This window comes from Oryzias latipes, chromosome 15, assembly GCF_002234675.1.
Source record: "Oryzias latipes chromosome 15, ASM223467v1".
In the NCBI taxonomy this organism is placed as follows: domain Eukaryota; kingdom Metazoa; phylum Chordata; class Actinopteri; order Beloniformes; family Adrianichthyidae; genus Oryzias; species Oryzias latipes.
Window position 1 is genome coordinate 21,837,395 of NC_019873.2, and position 24,094 is coordinate 21,861,488.

Genomic DNA, 24,094 nt, shown 5'->3' on the forward strand with positions numbered 1-24,094 from the left:
CAATTGCAAATTTTCTTCTGGCTACATCGACATTTCTTCACAAAAGCCACAAAAGGAATGAAGAGGCCATAAGAGTAAAGACATAAAAAGAGCAGATCTATTTACACAAAAGATTATTTTTGGGCTAAATCAACTAAAAACTATTCAGTAAAAAGTCGAGAAAAAGATTTAAAAAAAATTCAAAGTAATAAAATATCTGCTGACACTTCTTGTAAAGTATTCATTCATAGGTTACTGCCATATTTGCCTTTTTAATTACCTCCATCCAGCCTAACTGCCTGTGTTGTGTTGCATAAAAAACTACACTCTCTAAAGTGGATACTAAAATCCTCCAACAGGACTAAGCTAGCTGCCTGACCGATTTGCCGATCTATCTCCTCCTCCAGGCTAGTTTGGGGGAAGCTCATTCTCTTTGACTCTCTTCCTGCTCTTATATAATGTTTAACCAACATAAAGCGGATCATATTTACTGACTTTTAGACCTAAATATTGCTAAAAAGAAAATAAGTAATATTTTTTTCAACAAATGAAAAAAAGTCAATTAAAATTGAAAAAAAGAGACACACGGTTGTAGCAAATGGAAGAATATGACGATTTATGAATAAGAGAGAGAAACGTTATAGGGGTGGAAAGTCACCATTAAGCACCAATGGGGGAGCATTTACTACATTGCTGGCGGGGTTTTCGAATGAACTAAAGCCCTCTCAATAGAAAACAATGCCCATCGAGCTCAGGCTTAGTTTTATTTCTCTGGCACGGGGAAACAAAAAGCTTTTTCAAAATGAATGTTGCAGTCAAAATTTCTGTTGTGGATGACAAACTCTAGTGATTCCACTGAATGGAGGCAGAATCTATGGCATACTTCAACTTCATTGAGCTATATATAATCTCTGGGAAGAGTTGTGAGGCTAAATGATGGAAGGAAGGCAGTAAATTGGAACTCAAACACAGCAGTGCTGGCACAACATATTTGCTCAAAGGCTTGGGTAATAGCAGAGTGTGATTTAATGCATGCGGCACAGCAGATGCTGATATACAAAATAAAATAGCGTACAGTACCAGCCGGCGATATACAGCATTTTTAAAGAGAGAAAACAGCATTAGATCACAAATCTCATATCCCTGTGTGTCACCACTCGCTCTGCATTGAGCTTGTCGGTGGATTCTTTTCAACACATGATGACACAGGATGCTGAGTGAACATGGACTCATCCAATTCATTGTCTGTAACAAACCCGTGAAAACAGCCACTTTAACAAAAAGAGATCGAGTTTGTTGAGTTGGATGGCTATTAAATGAATATAGGAAATTAAGGTAAGATCAGGTCAATGATCACATCCTTTTAAAATTGGCCCACTTGGCGGCTACCTGACACAAACGACGGCCTCAGAATGGTCAGTATTTATGTGAAATATGCATTCACTGAAGGCGAGGAGGGGGACACTCTGAGATCTTCAATGAAAATACTCTTAGGGGACATTAGTTACATGCAAAAACAAGGAGAAAACCGTTGACTTCCAGATTGAAGCAAGTTTAAAATCAAAAGAAACTATAAATAAAGTTTAAAGCTTCTTTTTTTGGCACCACAGTAGACTGCCAGTTACCATAGCTCTATGTTAGCTTACTTGTCTTTGTGTTCTTGTTTCCTCTTATTAATAACCTGTTTTTGACAGACATGGACTTTTTTAACATAGTGAGTGTGGTGGCATGCACGTTAGAATAGAGCTGTGAAAGAAAAAGATTTGCGCCACTTTGACAATTCACACCAAGCCTTTTCAAACAGTTGGTGACAGCCACGCACTGGTAAAGAGTAGATGAAGAAAAAAAAGAAGAAGCCCATGAGTTAAACGCACTTTCAAGCATGCGCTTTTAGTGCGTTCTTGCACATACCCGGTCTGTCTGTAAAAAATAAATAAATAAATAAATAAATAAATAAATAAATAAATAAATAAAATAGTTTTTTTGTGATGCCATGTTATGGAAACTGAAATCCTTAATGGACAATCCTCTTCATCATCATCCTCTGCATGAGACCATGGAGGCACCGAGGAGCTCCTTTTAATCACATTTTTTAATGCAGGAAGGACACGATGGAGCCTTTTCGCAGATCTTTCTTCGTGTCAGCTATTAGACTCCACAGTGCGTCACAGACACTGGACAATAATCACTGTTGTATTTTTTAAAGTGTATTTTTAGTGTCATTTATTATCTATCTGCTGTTTTAATAGAGCCATGGGAACAAGGTAATTTCCCCTTTGTGGAATAAATAAAGTTCTGTTCTATTGTCTTTTATTCTAACTCAAGCCAAGTCAGTTTGTGTAGTCTGTTACATAATCAAAACAGTTCCTGTTTGGCTAATTGTAAAATCCTTAATCCGTAAAGCAGAAAAAAAGAAAAGCAGAACAAGAAAAATGTGGAGATCAAAGCTGTGATAGAACTAAATCTGTGTCTCTTTGATGATAATTTTTCATTTTGTTTAGTTTCAAAATTATACACAAACCTAAATAATTTTTTCATTGTCAATAATATCTTTGACTTCGGAAATGTCATACCGAGTATGCTCCAGACTTAAGCTGTTTCAGTGTTTTTCTTTTCTTAAATCCTTTTCATAAGAGACTATTCAAACAAAATCATCCAAATTGTGGAAGCTTTCATTCCACAACCTTGACATTTTAACATATTAAGAGTTTTAGTGGCTTCACTACTATATGTTTTAGTGGCTCATGTTTAGAAAGTTCCAATGATATGGCACTCACTGAAGAGGTTGCTTAAGTCATAGAATCTTGTTGGGAAAACAGTAAAGTGGGTGGGTTGTATCTGTCATGCTAACATCTATATAAGTGCCAAGTTTCAAAGCATACATATATCAAAACATACAAAGCCTTGGGGCCTGTAGGACTTTAAAGGCAATTTCTCACATACTATAGACTAAATGATGAATTAATCCATCAAAACATAGTAACTATTACATTAATTAATTATGAAAGTAATCATTAGCTGCTCCAAACTGCCTCCAAGCTTAACAGCATAAGCTGTAATGAATCAAAATTCAAAAGTTTCATCTGAGTTGATGGGCTTAATGACAAAGACAGATGCTGAAATAAAGTCAGGTTGAAAGAAGACTGTAAAGGATTATTTCATAGCCTGCAAGGTGATGATCTGTGGGGATGCAGCATCTCACATACAGGTAGGCTTCTGTTTTAACAAGAACCCACCTGAGAGAACTGGTCAAGCTCAAGAGTGCAGCCGGCACAAGAGGAGACAGGTGCAAATCATATTAGAAATGCGGAGAAGACAAAGAGAGCCAGGAATAGACTCGAGTACAATCAGCCCACCAAATAAGGGACCACGGAGTCAGTCATTAGGTTTCATTAGGAAACCCTAGTCCTGCTGACAATTCATAATGCAATGCTATGTCCTGACACACGCTGATCACTGATAACTGCAGCCAACAGATACAATGCGTCCCTCATCGTCCTGGGCTCACTATCACTTCGATCGCTTTCTGTGGAGCATCGCGCATCCTCAAACCCCAGCTTCCCTAAATGAAATGAGGAATGACAAGAGCTGGGCTTGAGATTAATGGCAGCATTAAACTGAACCAACCTGCAGGTGCATGTGGAGGATGTGATGAGATGTTTTACACTGGTATACATTCTCAGCAGTGGGTGCAGACGAGTTTCACAACCAGGAGATGTTGTAAGTAAAACATGCGTCTGTGCTTGGATCTAAAATAAAAGCAAAGGCAAAAAAGTTAAAATAGTGTAAATATAAAGTGAAAGTAGTCTTGTCAGCATTTAAACTGGGGTGAGTTTTCTGAACGTTAATCAGAAAGAGCAGCTTCAATAGGTGGGGTCTCATCAGCTGAGATTGCTTTAGTTCAACCTTATCAGTTGGTGTAAAATATGAAGCTCAGGAGAAAATTAGCACAAAGTTAACAGCTTTGAAAAGCCTCTAAAAGGTAAGGGTCTGTTACTAACGTTTATGGGCAAAAGACACATTTAAGATGGGTTGTAGCACTTTCTGATGGAACTAGTTAGAGTCTTACCAACAGTTATTAGAGCTAAGTGAGCTTTCTGTTTTTTGTGATTTTGATTTTTTTGTTGTTGTTACTAAATATATTGCTGAAAACCAATACTGAGTTAAAGACTTTGTTTATCAAATAGCTGAATTTGGTTAAATAAATAGATAGCAAAAAAGGAAAAGAAAAAGAAGACTAATAAAAGACAATAAAACTAATAGGATCAACACAAGACAAAGCAGCTCAACCTGTTCAGTTTTGATTTAAATTGATTCAATTTGTTTACAAAATTATGGTTCAGTGTTGTTTCCAAGAGATTTGTCATATTTCCAGTCTTAAATCACTTTATTTGGTTATAAATAGAATATTTCATATAACTGGTGTTTTAACTGAACAAAGGTGGAACTGTCATCAATGCAACTTTTTTAAATTATGCATTATGAAATAAACATTTATTTTATTGCCTAAAAATACAATACAATTAATTTCAAGGGAACTAGATTCATTTATCTATAAATTGACAACACACTTTTTAAATGAAGATTGATTTAAGTTGATTCATCACATTTTCAAGCCAAGCTCCTCCCATGTTACAGCTTAAATGTGCTGGTATTTTTTACACTAAAGAACATCTGCTTTACAATTTTGTATGCACTTTACTTTCCAAAAAAATTCCAAAGTCCTACAGCATTAAAAATATTAGGGTAAAACAGAGGTTTAATACTACTTCAAATAGTCATAAATGAAAAAAGAAACATTGGTGAGAGACATGAAAAGGTCTCTTTTTTACATTTGAAATTACGTGATTAATGTTAGTCACTGAAAAAACTTCTCATTCAATTTACCAATGGTGCTGATCAGGTATGAACAAACAAGTCCAAGTCAGTAGTCAGGATTATTAGAGGGTCCAACTTGGCACCATTATGTCCACAAACCTGCACAGAAATGCAGATAGAACTACAACAAAAGAAAAGAAAAAGTAGAAGGCTCGGTAGTCTATCAAGAAGCTGACATTAACAGCTGTAAAGAGTTGTATTACACTAACCTATCAAAGAGAAAGCCATCTTAGTGCACTGTTATGCCAGTGTACACACACTCGCACAGTCCACCAAGACTTTAGTATCCAAGGAGATAAAGAGAAACCTTTGCCAAAAGATGGAATTTAATAAATCCCTCAGATAGCTTCTCGAATTAATTTGAGGGTGAAGGGGAATGTTACCACCTGTTTGGTTTAAATAGTCTCTTTGATATTTCCGTTTTCAAAAGGCAGTCAGAGGGAGTCAGATAGAGCTATTCAAGCAATTTGCATAGCCTCTTGCAGTGACAAACAAATCTCACATTCCTTTAAAAACGGATGCATGCGATAAACAGCTTTCAGTCCCAGTTGTATCTGTTCTGGCAAATCTAAAAGGATTCTGCTGCATGGGTTTTGCATGTACATACATATATTCAAGTCCTTTGTGGCTAAAGGAGGTTGATGTCTTATTTCTGTTCATACATAAAAGTCAGGATTTAAACATATCTTAATTGGTAAACATAAATCCACACAAGAGATATGTTGTTTTTCCACAGCTGGCTTAGATGATCTTAGATAGTCTACCAGAACTTTCTGGGCCAGATCTGGAGACACACGGCCCTGAAGCAGAGAGGAGGGCTGTCTATCCCCCACCCCACCAGATGGAATAGATGTTGCATAAGAGCCCATCCCAAAACTGAAAGACAAAGTCAGACTCTCCACAAGGAAATAATAAAATTGCATGACTAAAAAGCAAATTGGACAGCAACTGGATTCTAAAAGATTGTTTACTGCTATGAATTAAGGTTCTCAGTTTTATTTCATTTCTTTGGTTCTCTATTCAGGTAAAGTGCATCTGCTCCACATAGCTGGAGCGTCAGATCACTGCTGGGGTTGGTGCATGGGAAGAGCAGCACATTCTGGGATCTGGCAAAAACCTGGCTAGGCATAATCAACAGCTCACTCTCAAATGCACAAAAGTGACTAATGGCTACGGGAAAGAAAAAAAAAGGAATAGGGTAGTTGTCTACTACAACTCACCAATCAAAGATTTCAGATGCCCCAATATTTTTTCATTGTAACCCTTGTACTATCCTAAACACTTTAACATTGGGAGTTGGGTCATCTAGACCCACAAGACAGTGCGCTGAACATTTTTTCTTCAATGATTTGTGATCTTCACTGGTGTCCATGGATTACATTAAATCTTTTTAGATTAAAAACAGTACAACGTAGAAACCTGAATTACAGTACTAGATATTACATTTACAGCATTTACTGTGTTCTAAAACCCAACGTTGGAACACTCTCGTCAGAAAGTATTAAATCCTTCAGCGTCTAAACTAAAGGGTTAGATCTTTCCTAAACTCTAACATGGGACTGGCTTTCTAGATAATAGGAGCCGAACTGTAGTTTTCAATAGCAAGAAGTGTATTTCTGACATTTGAGTGCAGAAAAGGGAACAAAAGGTCGACATGCTACCTCCAGAGGGTCAGGTGGGCTCCATCTTTGCACATGGAGCAGTCTACTGTGTGTTAAAACGACCATCGTGACAGGAAAACAGCTAAACATATATTGGCACTTTAAGGTAAATTATATATACATAAATACTATATCAAATTTCTTGCAGCCGTTTTAATTACACAACCCAATTAAATTTTTATAGAGCCTGAACATGAGTCAGTTGAGCAAGCGTTATCAGATGGATGGGCCTCCACCTTGAGTAGGTTAAACAATCAAATTATTGCCCCACCCCTCCAGCATTAGACTCCCTTCCTTCCTTTAGGTCATCATTCATACTTCCTGCCACAGATAGGACAGTATTATCAATCACTGCAAATACATCCGTGTAAGTGGAAAAACAGAGTGGGCGCAAGTCAGAACAACAGTTTGCAGTGACAGCATATTTATTTTCTTAGTCAAACTAGTATAAAGTACCAGCATGTGCATTTTCCCTGAGCTAGACCAAAGCAACAGTGTGCCTCGCTGTTCCATCAAGTCCTTTATTTGCATCTGGCTTTGTGTTTGTGATCTAGAGAAGGCAGGGTCAGGCAATTATGAACAGAAATGCCACTTTGTTGTAGCAACTGTGGCGCCTGACAGAAATGGAGTGAAGCCCAGCTGTTTTCTGGCATTTTATTAATGACCCTCAACGATGAAAAGAAAGGTGCCGCTGGGTAACATCACAGGCATGATATTAATAACATCCTGTTTGCAATAATTACATCACTCCAAGAAACAACGCTGCAAAGATTTGAAAACTATATCATGTGCATTCTGGAGTTAATAGGAAAAGAGGGAGAAATTTAACAGCTTATTCCTGGTAACATGAAATCTTTAAAACAGGCCTAGTTTTAGGACTTCATAAATGTCTCTGACAATGTGAGGAAGTTGTTTGGCACACTGAAGGCTTAAATAAATCATTTGAAGTTCAGATAAGACAGATTTAAAGCAGACATTGGAGCGTTGTGTGTGATTTTCCAAGCCTATTGGTCGGTGCAAAGAGCTGGAGAGGTAGATAATGTGTAATCCATTTATCCCAGCCAAGCCTACGTCCCATCTATGGACAATCACGTCATGAGGCTATTTAGGAAACCCTAATTCATCTAATAAAGCACGTTTGAAGGTGGAATTAAACTTTAATGAAAGCCCACAAAAATCAATCAGATCTAAAGCTACTTAAAAATGTATGATTTAATGAAATGAGGCGATAAATTTGCAAAATCAGGAGACTACTAAAACCTGACAGGAAACTAAGAAATAAGATCTTGCTGATGAATAGAACAGTTTGGAGCCAAATCTGATGTTTTTAGAGGATCAACACTGTGGCAGAGAAAATATTTTCACTTCCTGTCAACATCATTTACCTGGAGTAAAGATCTGGACAAAACCAATTCAAATGCATGCGTCACATCCATCTTTTGAATTTATCTAAATCTCGTTGAACATAAAGAAAAAAACACTCTACAGTTCATAGTGATTGACATATTTTTTAATTAAGAAATAATATTAAAAACAGTACAATCTAGAAACCTGAATTACAGTACTAGATATTACATTTACAGCATTTACTGTGTTCTAAAACCCAACATTGGAACACTCTCGTCAGAAAATACAGGAAATCCTCATTTATAAGCAACCACATTCAAAGAAAATGATGATAAAAGAAATACTTTTTTATTGATTATTGTTGTAACAATTTGACAACTGGAGTCATAAAGAATTGAAGTAACAAGAATTGAAATAAATGGTGACCACACATTCTCTCTAAATTTAATCAGAAATTTCTGAAACAGTCTTTTTTTTCTTTTGATTTCATTGAATCGTAAAGGTCAGCATGTCTGTTATACTTCAAAAGAGCCGCATATATTTGTAGAATACTTGATAAATAAATGTTAACCATGCATAGACTACAAACTTGCCTATAATTATCTCTGCTTTCAGGGTGCCCTGCACAACCGCGTTCATTAATAAAACAATGGTCATTTAAAAAAAAAGGAAGAAATACAATATGAGACAAAGTGATGGAGTAAGGTCAGTATTTCCTGGGTTAACAATATTTAAAGTGTCATGCTTTTGATTATTATTTGGCCACGATGTAGAAAAAAAATGAACTCTAAATTGCATTTTGACCAAAGGCCTCAACAGCAAAATAAGGTTTTATTATTGCTGTAATATTCTGAAAAAATTGACCATATCTGGTTACGTAAAAGATGCTCTTGCATTACCACCACAATAAAGGCAAAACTGTGTTTTGGTTGTTTTCCGTGCACAAAACAAACCCAAAAGAAAGTGTGATTGAAATACTGAGAGAGACCCTCACAACAAAACAAGAGAAGTTAATAAGGACCTTTTGTCCCAGATGACATCCCAGCAGCATTAGCGGGGAATGCGATGTCAGAAGTTGTGGAAGGAGGGACTTTTTCATATATAAATTTGTAGAGACTGACATCAGGACGGCCCGTGTGGCAGTTCTTGCACACCTCGTTGTAGTAGTGGTTCAAAAGGCAGTACAGCTGCCCTAGAATGGGAAAACAGAGCGAAGGAGAGAGAGTCGGACATCAGGAAGATGGTGTATAAATATAGAAAGGGAAGAGTGGGGGGGAAGGGGTGAAGGAAGAAAAAAAAACATGTTAGGAGTCACCGTACAAAAGAGAGACAGAAACTATCGCAGAAAAATAAGTAATGTGTGTTTTTAGCTCATTTATTTATCACGTACACACATGCCATTTTATTTTTCTCTGTAGCGCCACTTTAGGAAATGGATTGCTGGGGGGGAATTTCTTTGAAAAGCCTCAATAAATGTCAGTGCAGGAGAAATGGAAAGCGGGGCGAGTGGAGATGCGAGGCTGGGGTGAGTCCGCGCAGTAATCCACTCTACAGCTGAGGCTGAATGGATGGGCTGAGAAGCAGAGGATGGTTCCTGAGCTGGAGTAACGTGCATTCCATTATTTTTATGCACTCTGGCCCTGCACTGACACCAGCCAAGAGGACTTCTGTAGGATGAAAACCCTTTAAGAGGCCCACATTTCAAAGCAGCATCCAATATGTTTTTCCTTCTGAACAGAATATATTATAATTGTCAACAGTGATCATTAAGGTGCATTTTATAACCAAAAATGGTCAAATTAGTTCATTTATGAGCAAAAAGACAAATGCTATGGAAGTTTCTGATTGTATTTCTATGCTACCTTCAGTTCTGAATGCACTGAATGGATTATAGGAATATGGTTTTGAATGGTTGTATGTATGTATGTAATAATAAAGTTTCATAGAGAAACATATTAGCATGGCTGTCACTCATCTCAGTTATTAGGACAATTTATTATTATTATAATTATTATTACCTATTATTTAGATGAGTCAAATAAAATAAATGTTAAAAAAGGTGAGAAGACATCAAGTTATATCTTTTTCTATGATTAGTTGAAAAACACAAAGGAGAAAATCTAAAAGATCAAATGTTAATTTAAAATATATAACAGATATAAATAATGAATAAAATCCAAATGCAGAGTCAATATGGATTATTTCCTTCACCTTAAAAATCATTTATAAAAAAATCAACCGCAACAAAAATGACAAAATGGCAAAAAATAAAGCAGGAAACTACAGCTTCATTGAAACCTTAGTGTGTTGTTTTGTTTAACTTTTATTAAAACATAATCTTCTAAGCAAAAGCTGGAAGATCGATTTAAATCTATTTTACATGTCCTGTGGTATTATAGAAGTGTTGCATTTTCCACTGTTAAATAAATAACATGCATGTCTGGTCGTGTCTGCTACTATGCCGATAAAGTTTGGCAAAAAAGAAAATGGAGAGCCACACAGGAAGGTTTTCTAAATGGTTGTTGTACTTAAGGTCTTACCAACAGTGACTTGTCTTTCAGAGAGGAAAGAGTGCATTTTATGAACCTCAGCCATAAGCCGAGCGTCCTTAAATGTGAAGTAAGCCACGTCTCTCCCAGCCTCGGCCGCAGCCATCAACTGAATCAGAGCTGAAAAAGAAATCAAGAACAAGGTTGTGCGTGCATTATTAGTTTGCTTTGTTTATTATTAGTTTACTGCTAAAACCATAAAGGTGACCCTAAAACCAGCAGCAAACTAATCAATCAAAGCCAGAATGTGAGATGATACGGCTTTTAATAATACAGATTCTGAATGAACTCAAAAGCAATTTTTAACATCACAACATTCTCCAATGTGACTGATATACTTTCAGTCCCCCAAGTCATTTCATGAGTTGATTTAAAAAGCAGTGTTGCCGATTTCAGGAAGCAGCTGGAATCAACAGCTTTAGTTTCATGTCTGACTAAAGAGTAAAATGTATTTGTAATCTTCGAAAAGCTTTTTGTTTTGTTTGTTTTAATATATTGAATTTATGAACAGGAATGCTCCTTCATTTCAAAACACTGAGTAGAACAAATTTAAGGCCAAATAAGGTAGGTTGGTTGACTTTAAAGGACAGCACAAGACGTCTTACTATGACGACTCTACAAGAATGTTGTCGGTGGAAATGGATGGACTTCCATTCATAAAATCAATAACTGTTTTCATGAAAATCCTAATTGTAAACAAATCATTTATTAGCACCAGAGAATGGACACGTCTGCACTTCTGTCTGAGGGTACATATCGCATAGCTGCAGGGATTCCTTCAGGAGGAGCTGTGAGGGGTGAAGTTGGAGATGTGCAACTGATCCATCCCGAGCTTAAGGCACAAACCTGCTGTGATGCATCTTCCAACAGATTTACAACTGCAGCTACAGCAAGGGGAGAGAAAAAGAAGCAGGCCAACTTTTTCACTTCAAAAGTTCTCCGTCAGTGGTACCTTTGAGTCTCGTGTCGCCACCAAAGGCTCCACAGCCCCAGTTTCCTGTCGCTATGGCAGAAAGGTCCTTTGGTGCTTTGTTGCTTCGATAAAATCCACAGTACGCCTGAAGGAGAAAAAAAATAAGGACAAAATGTTTAGGTGGAAATTAAAGAACACAAGATAAAGTTATGGAAAATGTCGACTAAAATATTAGAAGGCAGATTTAATTTGCTCCCACCTTGTTGAGTTCTCTGGTAAACTTCTCAGGTAAAAACTGCTCTATTGAGACCTTGTAGTTGAGAGCATCAATAGCTACAATCTCTGTACACCTTCTCTGCCAGTCATCCCTAAAGAAGGCAAAACATTTGTTGTGATTCCTTCTTCCATTTTTCTCTCAGATTTAAACTCTAAGAGCAATCATGAGAAGAATTCAATGTTATTAAACATGGGAAAATACCTGGGGGTCTCATCTTTGTAGCTTTCCACCCATTTGTAGCTCTCAGCGTAGCCAGAATACCTGCTGTATTGTTCAGTTCCTGCAGGACAACAGAAAACAAAGAGCCAGGGAGAAAATGAGATTATTTAGGGCTCAGCAGTCAGAGCACACAGAGGGGGCTCCATCTTTTTCAGCATCTTATGCCATAAATCTGATTTGGAGCTTCCCCCGTGAGCACGCACGTCTTGGCTAGCATTGGATTGCCTTAAAAAAAAAAACATGCAGCGATTAAATTAGTAATCTGCTTTGGGGCTGGAATTAAAAGCTATCTGTTTAAATAAAAAACTAACCAGAATAAACAAATGGAAGCAAACATTGGTTCAGTTTGTGTACAGGAAGAATTACATTCATAACAATTCGATTTTAACTGACTGGGCAATATTTAAGGGATTAAAAACAAGCTGGGGCGTCACATTTCAGTTACTAGTACAGCTTCAAAAAGTCAATTGGATTCCCCCCCCCCAAAAAAAGATATTTGGATAAACTAGAATGTTTATTGTTATTTGTGTCTTTAAAAAGCAGAGATTTTATGCTGAATTGTCAACTGCTGCCATTAATACAATTATTCTTTTTTGATGTTTTTGTCTTGAAATTATGTTTCTACATCTGTCTATGCTTTGTGGGTTTTTAACAAAATGCAACTTTAATTCCTGTCATTTTGGTAACTTTTCCTAGTCTCATCTCACAAGAACTTTGGCTAGGTTATACCATAACTCATGTCCCTGACTGGGATAAATAAAAATCTGTTTTATTCCATCAATGCTTAAAAACAACAATGACAATGTGTTATATCTCTCTCTAAAATTATTTATTTATTTATTTATTCAAAAATTCAAGGTTACAACACGAATGATATAGCCTAATCATGATTCAAATTTATTGTTTCTGCTCTTTTCTAAAGTTGAGAAACACAAATCTTGCATCAGTCCAGAAAACAATGTTGTGGGCTGAACTGCCCTTATTTTCTTGGAAGTGCTTTACTGTGGTTCATCATAACGACTATATAATTGTACAATCATAATTATATAAGACAATTACGATCATGTGATTATCCTCACGACGTCAACAGAAGTTAAAGACTGATCACTGAGGTCTTCTTGTTTCAGTCTTATGTTCATGATTCACTTTTTATGCATTTGTTTTTTTTTGCAATTTTTGCTTTTTAAAAAGAATCACATTATTTGAAGCTAACAAATAAGTTCAAGTTCTAACAGTATTTATTGTTTAGTGCAGAGTAGCCATGATAATATACATGTAAAGAAACTTGAGATTAATTGATGTTAAACTGTCAGAAAAAAAGTTTTGTATTGTTTTAATTATTTTAATTATTGATAAAGGGCCATATGATTTTTATTTGTTTTTTATTGGGATCACAGCACATTCATGTAGATTCCCTTTATCTGTCAGTGTGGATTACATACAGTGATATTTGTTTTTTAGATTATAGTACTCATAAAAAATGAATCTGTCATTTGATTTTGGGTTTACTTTGATAATATAAACCATAAATTTATCTTGTACGCTGCAAGTTCCAAGAAAAAAGTCAGTCATCATTAAATGACTGGTAAAGTTATCAAGATCTATGATAAAAACGGAATTTTCCTCGACTTTAAACTTTCTTATTTTCCATCTTAGGTGCTTCTTTAATTATAATAATAGGGTTTAAGGCAGCAAAATCATTTTTTAAACAACAAAAGAGCACCGCCCCAGGGGGGTATTCCAGAAGGCACGTTTAAACTACCCTGACTTTAACCCTGAACTCTGGCTGAAATCCCCCTGAACTTGCTTACTCTGGGTATGTCGGTTCCAAAAAACCCGATACGAGTTGGCGTAATAGGCTCGACTTAATAACCCTGGGATAGAGCACGTGCGCGCCAAGTACATAAAGACATTCTCAATGGATCGCCGATTTCCGGAGTCACCATGGAAATGCGTGGTGAAAAAAAGAGAGCCCTATACTTCAGTGAGACGGAGTCCGAGATTATAATGATGGCGTATGAAGATTATATGTCCATCAAAAAATTAATAAAGACGGATCAGCAAAAGAAAGAGTTTTTGCTTGGAGAAAAAAAACGGACAAAGTAAACGCTTTACTTTCTATTTCATTTATATTTTCATTGTGACGCATGTACAGTCAGGACCATAAATATTTGGACAGGGACACATTCTTTCTAGTTTTGTTTCTGTACATCACCACATTGAATATTAAATAAAACAACTCAAGTGTCATTGAAGTGCAGACTTTCAGCCTTGATTCCATGGGTTGAACAAAAAGAATGCATAAAACTGTGAAAAACTCAACATGTACAGAATGTACATGTACAACATGTACAGAAACTAAATTAGAAAGAATGTGTCTTTCCAAATATTTATAGTCAGTCTCTCTCTCTCTCTCTCTCAAACTTGTCCAACTTAAATGAATTATTTCAATTGGTAACAAGTAATTGAGTTAGATTTATTCAACATAATTTCTTACGTATATCCAACTCGATCATTGTTTATACAACTCAAATTTTCATATTTATCTGACTAAATGTCATGTTATTCCAATTCAATTTAGTGTTTTTTCATCTTAATTTATTGTACTTCTTGAATTCTCATATGTCTAAGTTTGAGGCCGCAGATATTCTCATTTTTATAACATTAAAATGAACGATTCAATGTATCATGACTCTGACTTTAACTTCAGTTCTTGCACTAGTGATGCTAAATAAACTCATCATTCGCTCCCTCCCTCTCACTCATGGTGCAGAAAGAATTAAACATATTGGGACAAAATAACTCGGCAAAACAGAGTAAAACAGCTAAACAACAAAACACATTTCAAAAACCAACACTCAAACCCAAATCCGTCCAGACAGGCAAAGGGAATCGTATACCACAATTCCTTGCGCTGCCAATTTAACAGCAGCACTAAAGTTACACCAATTTAACTGAATTCATTTGAATGAAATTAAAATAAATGTCTGATAACTACGTGTTATTTTTAAGTTGACTGAACTCAAGAAGATAATTACATTAGATCCATGTAAAATGTTTATCTTTGTAACATCCCTACGTGGTCTCATCAACCTCTCACGGTGGAAAAATTATTATCTGAGCTTCTTCATCCACTAAATCATCTTCAAATGGACACGCCATGCTGCTTCACCTCTCTGAAAACAAACTAACCTTCAACTAAACCTGATCCAGACCAGGTTATGTTCAGAGCATAAGTTGCTATGGCAACTTGACATACCCTGAAACATACCTCCATTTTTTGGAACCGAAAGCTGAGGTTATCCGATTCCTTAGCCTCAAACCTACCGTGGTGACTCGCATAACCTGCTTTTTGGAATACCGCCCTGGTTTTAACCAAAAAGAGACAATGTAAACAACACTGGTATCATGTGCAACTCTCGGTCAGGTTTCTGTGTTCAAGACTGGTAATTCCTACCACCAAACAAGAAGTTAGTCATATCTCTTTATCCATCAAAGTAGCTGGCCTCCTCCTTTGTCCACCTTAAATCAATGTGGTCTGGCAAAAGCCCATGACAGCTTCCTGCAATCCAGGCTTCCATCACCAGATTAGATCGCTATCTTTACCGTCCGATGCTAAAGCGCCCCAAAGGACAGATGGGTTTCTACTTCTCGTTTATCTTATAATTGGTCTCCATTAATATTAAACTCTTGTTTTAAAGACAGCGCAAAGACTTAAAGTGTACTTTAGAGAGAAAAAAGTACACAAGAAAGAGGAACAGAGAGAGATGCAGACTACAGGAGGAGAGGGAGTTTAAGATGAAACGCTGCATACGTGCACAGAATATTTGGAAGGTTTTAATGAATCTATGGCGTAATGGGACCATTCCATTAGTGAAGCAAGGTTGAGCTATAAATTCATTTCTGTCCAAATGTAATAATGGTAAGTGGAGAGGAGGAGGAGGGAAGGAGGAGAGAGGCCAATAATGGGAGGCAGAGAAGGGGACAGTGACTAACCAGTGAAGGTCAGTCTGGACAGATACGAGTTTCAAAGAAGACATCCCGGCGCCACACTAAACAGCCACCACTGAAACACTTCGATTTTTACATCTCGAGGTTTCATTTTGATGGAAATTAAGAGAGCGGGTTCTTAGCAACATTAAAACTGTTGATGTTAGATGAACTCCATCTAAACCCACTGACACACTGTACAATCCTGCACAACTGTTTTGTCAGGAAGCTGGAAACTCCAGAAGAGCGTTTTCAAAATAAATCAAATGCCACCACTTCATCATTTAATTTGCAAAGGTCTAAAATATAAGTTTGGTTTAGTTTGAGGAATGTTTACATCTTTTCTGGGTCATGTGAGGGAAAATAAAAGGGCCGCAAAAATAGCAGCATTAACAAATATTCGTGTGTGTAGAAAGATTGCACCATACTGTTATTTCTATATGAACTATACCAAGAATGAGCAATTCTAGCTAAATCTTAGCGTTAAAATTTGTGTTAAAAATTTGTTTTAACATTGTGAAGCACTCGGAGTTGTTTCTGAGAAAAGTGCTATATAAATAAAAATGTACTTACTTAGTTACTTACAATCATAATTACCAAAAATGAAAATAAAAAGTACAGACTTTATTGTTTTTACCAACTGAAAAATGGAAAAGTTAAAAAGACAGCTGAAGATATACATCACACCTTTCTTGAAGATGAAAAATAAAGTCTCAGAGGTACTTAATTGGGTAAATAATTATACTCAAGTGAAACATGGAGCCTGAATTTGACTGTAAAACTCCACACCTGTGATGATGAGACATTCATTGGGTTCCAGGGCTTCCGTAAAGAGCCGAGACACAATGAGCTCCGGGTTGATGAGGAACCTGATTTCTTCCTGGACCAGTCCATTTCCTGTGACTCCACCGCCCACCATCCTGTTTGCAAAGTCCACCTGTTAAGGCAAAATAAGAGGAGTATTGCTGAAAAGTATTTACTTTAACAGGATTCAACCTAAATTCAAACTTTTGTCAGAATAATAATCCTTGAAACCAGAGCAGTGGCTTGTTAACTTTTTTTTTTGCAATCAAGCTTTTACTGAGACCAGCCCTAATGACTGTGCAGGTCCGTGGCATTCTGCTCAGGTAAATCTCATCGCTGTCCATCGGGATGTGTTCTTTTCCTTTAGCTCATCTGAAAAAGTTTTTTTTTTTTTTATCATCCATTTCTGCTTGTTTCCGTGTGATACTAGTGCCACTTCTTTTTAAACGGCCATACAAAAATGAGTTATTTTCCACTGAAAAAGAGAAAAGTGTAACATATCCTAGTGTTGTCCATTATGCATGTACAACTATAGTGTGATATTTAAGACCTTTGAAGCAGCGTTCTTTTAACATTTTTACAAACCACTTCAAATTACGTTTGTCGGTTTCATCCGTTTCTCAATTGTACTGTAACAGTTTTAAAAATTAAAATTGCAACCTTGTTTTTTGACAAGACATTCCTACCGATCACAAACCCGAGCAAGCTGTGGGTTCTTGACAGGTTACCCCACTCTTTGAAAATCTCTTTCATTAGCGTCTCATTATTTACTACGACCCTGAAGACCTAATACTGAAAAATGGCAGGGGATCTTTGTGCTGCATCCTGCTCAACAATAATCAAATAAGGAAATAACCAAACAAAGCACGTTGATTATGAGCATTGCTCAAATACCAAAGAAATACAAAGCCAAAGGAAAGCTAAGCAGTAATGTTCATGATTGGTAAAATGTAAGCTTTTTTTTAGTGTGATTCTATAAAAATCATCAGCATTCACATTCCTATGAGTTAGAATCTGTAAAGGGAAAAAAAAGTTATTATTTATGGAGTTGGGGTGACTTTTCAACTGTTGTGGCCTACTATTGCTTCAGTACAGAGCGCTCATCCTTAAGCTCTTCCACATTAATTCACATCAGTTGTTTACAATGATATTTTTATTTATTTTATTTTATTTTACCAGGAAATTCCATTGAGACTACATCTCTTTTTCAAGGGAGACCTGGGCCAAATGGCATCAATACAAAATAAAGTACGGTTAAAACAACTGAATAAAAATACATTACAAAATACAAATGCAATAAAAATTGAAATGAACAGTAGGACAATGACTAATAGGTTAATTAAAAGTGGTACAGATAGGTCAAGGGTGACATGTGCATGTTTCTTTTAAGAGCTCAGAAAGTTTTGCTTTAAAACAATTCAAGGGAATAAGGTCACTTAAATGCAGAGAGTTTTGAATATTATTCCAGGAAAGCGGAGCAGCAATGGAAAAGGCCTCCAACTGCGGCTGGCTTGCCGTTTCTGGCTGCCCGGCCGCTCTGGGATGGGGGGCGCCTACCGCGGCCGGCTGGGGGGCCGGTCGCTCGGGGGAGCCTTCTCCCCCGATTGTGCCCATCCGCCCGCTCCTTCCCGCTCTCACCCAAACAAATATTGCACACAGGCACATAGGGCCCCGGGATCTGGATGGGAGGGGTATGCTGTCGGGGCTCACTGGGGATGCCCCTCTCTGGGTTCTCGTTGGCACCCGCCCTCCTCCCCGCTTTTTACTTGCATATTAGACACTCTGATTCATCTAGGGCCTTGTGGAGAGGGTCTGGTGGAGGGGGGCACGGTGAAACATCCGTGCTCACCTTTCGCTGGCCCCCCCCCACAATTTTAACTTCCTCTGTAGACACACACACTGCATGCTAGCAGCACACACACAGCAAATACACACCACTCACAGAGGGACTCCGGAGTGGGGGGCTTTGCGGCTTGGCAGCGGTGGAGCCCCCCACACTGGTGACCTCCTATTTTACCTGCAGCACACACACAGCACTCCCACACCTCCATACATGGGTGGGGTCGGGGGGGGGGGCGGCCGGTCTTCACCCGCCTGGTCCTCTCAGGGCGGCCGGGCTTATGGGTATCCTGTCGGCTGCGGGAGGGGTCAGGCATGCGCCGCTGGGGGTCGGCCGGCTGGGGGGGGGGGTTACTGCGTGGCGGCGGGGGTAGGGAGGGTAACCAGATGATTGTGAGTATGTGTGTGTGAGTGCATGGGTAGGACCGACCTGGGGGCTGGCTCGCTGGGACCCTCTGGGGCTTTCCCTCCCCATCACAGAGAGGGGAGGGCACTGAGAGGGTTGGTCAGATATTATGGCGGGGGGGGGGGGGGGGGGTTGTAGTGCGTAGGGTTTTAGGGGGGTGGCTGTGGCTGTGGGTGCGTGGCGATCCCTGGGTTGCTAAGGTCGCGTGCCTGGGCTGGCTTGCGGGGACGGGGCGCCGGTCGGGTGGTGGCTGGCTCATGGGTTCCGGGGGCCCTGGCTTCGTCCCTGGCCTTTGTCTCGGTGTCCGGCGCCCGGTGGCCCCCATGGCTGCCGCCTGGTACGGCTAAGCGCTCCTGTCTTGTGGCCTGGGGGCCGGACACTGGGTTCGCTTGTGCCTCTGGGCATTGGGGGGGCCCCTGTAGGGGGGCCCTCTCTGTGCCTGGCTGGTGGGGTGGGCGGTCCCCTCCTCCTCCCCTCATGGGCTGCCTGGGTCCGGATGCTGGGGGGGCTTCTGGCCTGGGGGGCTCTCCTCCCCTTTCCTGGTCTGGCTGGTCTGGCTGGGTAGGTTCTGGCTCCCTTTATGAACACACGGTTCACGTCGGCAGCATGCATGTATCTCCACCCCCACGTGCACGTGCACACTGCCACACTCCCTGTCTGCTTCATCCCTCCTCCTTACCTACAGTGTATTGATGGACAGATTTTTTTTTCGCTCATCTTAGTGTCAGATTTTCACCTTTGATGTAACATTCGTCTTTCCAGCAGATCTGGTATAATTGTTACAGCTTAAAATAATAACTTAGTCAAATCAGTGCTTGTATCCCCCACCTTTTCACCTTTCTTCCTTTTACTCTCTTCCACCCTCCCCTCACATTCTTCCCCTCTCCCTCCCCACACACACTAAATGTAACAAATAAATAAAAAATAATACGACAAAAAGGGGTTTATACAAATCTACTCTCTAGTTTCTTGAAGCTATATAACCTCTTTTTGTGATAGTAAAACCTGTCCAACACAAAAAGCCTTCAGCTCTAATCTGTTTGCTCAGCTGTTGGACAGAACAAGTTAGAAGAAAAAAAAAATAAATAAATAAAATTAAAAAAAAAAAAAAAAAGGATGTTTTTCCTAATTCACTGAGGAATCTAGGGACATAAAGAAGCAATTTGAGTGAGGAACGAGAGTCATATATATTGTTAACAGGAGAAAGAAGACGGCACAGATATTGAGGTAGTTTGCCGAGAATGGCCTTATAGGTGAATATTAGCCAGTGTTTCTGTCGCCTGACTTTGAGTGAAGACCAAGTGAGCAGAGAGTACAGTTCATAATGGTGGGTTCTGCATGCAGAGTTTGAGATAAAACGCAGGGCACTGTGATAAACTGTGTCCAGACTACGGAGAGTTGACGAGGCAGCATTCATATACAGAATGTCCCCATAATCCAAAATTGGGAGGAAAGTGCTCTGAACAAGTCTTTTCCTCACACCGGGGCTTAGACAAGATTTATTTCTGTAGTAGAAACCCAGAAGTGCTTTTAGCTTTTTTAGCAAGTGGTCAGTGTGAGAGTTAAAAGACAATTTGTCATCAATCCACACACCCAGATATATATATGAGGACACTTTTTCAATTTCCACCCCTTCCAAAGTATGAATATCCGCCTTCAGTACATCATGTGAACGAGACCTGGAAAATATCATGAATTGTGTCTTTTTAGCATTTAAGGTCAACTGTAATTGATGAAGAGAATACTGAAGTTTATTGAAGGCTTCCTGAAGCTAGTTTACAGCAAGATGGATTGAAGAAGCAACTGTGCAAATGTTGGTATCATCTGCATAAAGATGGAATTTAACATTTGGCAAATGACTACCCAGGTCATTTATAAAGATGGTGAACAGGATGGGAGCTAAGATGGGTCCCTGTGGGACTCCATTATTAATGTTCATAAAGTCTGATTTTACATCTTCAACAATCACACACTGGGTTCTCTGTGAGAGATAATTTCTAAACCACCCATCAGCAGAATCACCTATACCAATAAGACTTAGCTTTTGTAGTAGAAGCTGATGGTTTACAGAATCAAAGGCTTTAGATAAGTCCACAAATAGGGCTGCACAGTGCAATTTCTTGTCTAGGGCATTGATGATGTCATTTGTTACAGATACAGCAGCTGTTACAGTACCGTGGCCTGATCTGAAACCTGACTGAGTTTCACATTGAACCGACTTAGATGCTAAAAAGAGTTTTAGCTGAGAATTTACATGGGTATAGGTATAAACCTGCATTTAGTGTACTTTTTTTCAAATTTTAATGTTAAGGTTTCATAATTTTAGCTTTGAAATTCTTTGGTTTAAAAAAACAGTTTTGACACATAACTGTGTTTATACACTTTTTGTATTTTTGTTTTTTTGTGGATTACACATTTTCCTTTTGTCTGTTCACTTTTGGTCTTTGTTATAAAACGTAAAAAATTGGCAACATGTACTACTTGAAATAGAGCTTTTTGTTCAGTTTTAAGTTTACTGCCAAAGTATTGTGTCATTTAATTCACACATTATTATTATAGCAAAAGCTTATATTAATAAAATAACTGCTAAATGAAAAAGTTACATTTACAGTGTTCCTGAAAGGATGTGCACTCATGCTTACTTATGGGGCTTCTGTGATACATTTACCGGAAAGCCAAATCCTAATTTTTGTGGCGTGTTTGAAAACTGTTCAGTCACAATGCTGATACTTAAAAGACCCTGTCAAAGACTGAGGGTTCTGCTCAGTGGCCCACAGCTGCATCTATCTGTGTGACAGTGAGAGTGTTTGTATGTGGGTATACGAATGTTTTTCAACCAAGTCACCCAACTCCTCGCCTTCCTGAATGGCTCAGCCCCAGCCTCACCCCTGCACCCTTCAATCATACCACCTGACAGGATGAAAGCCCACTCTGCCCTATCAGAACTCCACACACCCTGCCGAGGTAGCCGTCAATCCGCCTGCAGGACTTCTGGTCCGCTGGGTCGCTCCGGTGAAAAACTTGACCTCGTCATCTTTTTGTCTATGTGCCCTCTTCTGCCTCATCTCCCATTCATGGGTCCTCTCCTCCCACCCTGGCCTCTCCGAGTTACTCATGTGTATACATAAGCTGTCAACCCAAGCACCAAAAATGCAACAGGCACCCCAGATCTGAGAGACGCAGGGCATTGGGTTTACCAATGCAGGGAAAGGCAAAACTTGGCACTTAAATGGATATGCACAAAAAATAAAACCTGTTAAAAACTCTAAAGGGTCACCATCCTAATGTAACCGAGAAAACAGATGTGGTGACCGTAACTTTATACACAAGCTAAACTTAATTTTAATTTGATGCCAACGTTTTGGTTGCAAAACTAATAATTAAATATTGTTAATTTAACAAAAGACCTGAAGTATCAGCTTCAAAACTAAGACAAATGGTGGTTCCCCTTGCATTAGTGTTTTGTTGGGAAACTTTACAAAAAGTAAAATTAAACCTTAAAAAATAATTTAATGCATTTTTTCCTGATAGAAGAGAACCAGAGCTTTGTTTTTACTAGGCACAATGTGGAGCCAAGCCCAAAACATCCCATCATGATCCAAATAACAATCTTCCCACAGTATCAAGTCCAAAGAAGCAGGTGTTGGTAAATACTCTTCCATTTTACTGAAGCAAAGAGCCAAAAACTTAGACTGAGGGAGCTCTTTTTTAAATAAAAAAACAAATTAAACAGTGATGATATGATGGAGTTGTCATGTAAAAATGATCATTACTAACTTACCTAAAGATAAATAAAAGAAGCTCTTACCTGCAGCATTCCATATCCATTTTCTTCAATTATTCCCTCACAAGTGACATGTAAACGAGTCAGAAGAGCCTGAGAGCTGGAAGACATAAAGTCATTTTGATGCTTACAGAGAACTGATGATATTCTAGCCAGTAAGATGTGATTTCAAGCCAATCTTAACATATACAATGGCATTTTAAACAAAGGAGGCTAAAAATAGCAACTAAAATACACTTAAAAAAGAAACATTGTTATCTAATGCTCTTAAGATGTTTATTAAATGCTTTGATAAAGTCTATAGTTTAGGCATAACTATTGCAAGTGATCATGTTAATAACACTGCTTGTATCTTACTTATCACAGCTCGATTTTTTTTGCATCTTCTTTAGAACTTTTTGACAACACATAAGTCATTAAACTTTACTAGTTCATAATGTTAAAAAAAGGGTTAAGAATAAGTCCCGACACCTGAATGTTTGGTCACAACAGTAAGTATTACCTTTCCCAATGTGGTGGATTGTTGACCGTTTGCCTTGTAAATGTAACCAGACCTGTAGGCTCTGGGAAAACAAAGGACACAAACAAAAAGAAATGCTATAATGTTTGAATATTCAGGGACAGAAACTGAACACAGTATTTGGATGTTTTTTGGTGCTTACTGGTTTCAGTGACTCTCCTGAAGTAACACAGCAGAGTTTTTAATTTTTCTATTTTTCTAAGAGAAGAACTTTCAAACAACCTGAAGGAAAGACAAACAGAAACACAACATTAGTAAAACTGCATTGTATGTCAAATGTTAGAAAGTTGGCCTAAACGCCTAACATGGCTGGCACTAGGGTTAGGCATCACCAATATTATCCAGAATTGATTAGCCCGGCCTATGGTAAATTCCATTATACGTTAGCATCAAGCTAGCAAACTTTGGCTTTACTGTTGTTATGCGTTCTACTTTTAAGGATCGACTATTGATTTATTAAGCTTGGATAGAGTCAGATCGATTATAAAACACTGCTATAAAAATGCTTTTAATGGGTGAAATTTGAAAAAAAAAAACAATAAAAAAAGAAAATAGAACTTTAAGAACATTTAAAAGCCAAAACCAAATGTACAAAAAAATGGGGGGAAAAAGAATTATCATTACTTTTACTCTACATTATTATATTTATGTTTTAAGCAAAACATTGTAGAATACTTTCCAGAAAACTACAATGTTTTGTACAAAGACGTCTTTAAAGTTTGTTAAAACTACTGTGGAATAAAAATGAACGAAGAGCTTAAACTGCCCCATGCTGATCTTTTTTGTTCGATAAAAAGCTACCTACATACACCACTCTGCATAAACAAAATCTAATGGAAGGGATGAAACAAAAGATTTCATGAACTGAAAGCCTTTCACTGAGTAATTAAGAAGCAAAAACATTTATTAGAAATAAATCCTACACATC

At 38.2% G+C, this 24,094-nt stretch overlaps 1 protein-coding gene across 3 annotated transcripts in view; it reads right to left on the minus strand.

Moving 5' to 3' along the window:
• Window positions 1–8,006: 8,006 nt before the first annotated feature.
• LOC101157479 (poly(ADP-ribose) glycohydrolase) overlaps window positions 8,007–24,094 on the minus strand; it is a 30,721-nt gene continuing 14,633 nt past the window's right edge. For all 3 annotated transcript variants that reach the window (XM_004077120.4, XM_020709563.2, XM_020709564.2), the window contains 9 exons: window positions 23,309–23,388; window positions 23,149–23,209; window positions 22,671–22,746; window positions 16,603–16,750; window positions 11,806–11,884; window positions 11,587–11,695; window positions 11,367–11,472; window positions 10,406–10,534; window positions 8,007–9,057 (listed from right to left, as the gene is read on the minus strand). In XM_004077120.4, the coding sequence (XP_004077168.1) occupies window positions 8,876–9,057; window positions 10,406–10,534; window positions 11,367–11,472; window positions 11,587–11,695; window positions 11,806–11,884; window positions 16,603–16,750; window positions 22,671–22,746; window positions 23,149–23,209; window positions 23,309–23,388 (970 nt within the window). In that variant the 3' untranslated portion in view covers window positions 8,007–8,875. The remainder of the gene's footprint in view (window positions 9,058–10,405; window positions 10,535–11,366; window positions 11,473–11,586; window positions 11,696–11,805; window positions 11,885–16,602; window positions 16,751–22,670; window positions 22,747–23,148; window positions 23,210–23,308; window positions 23,389–24,094) is intronic.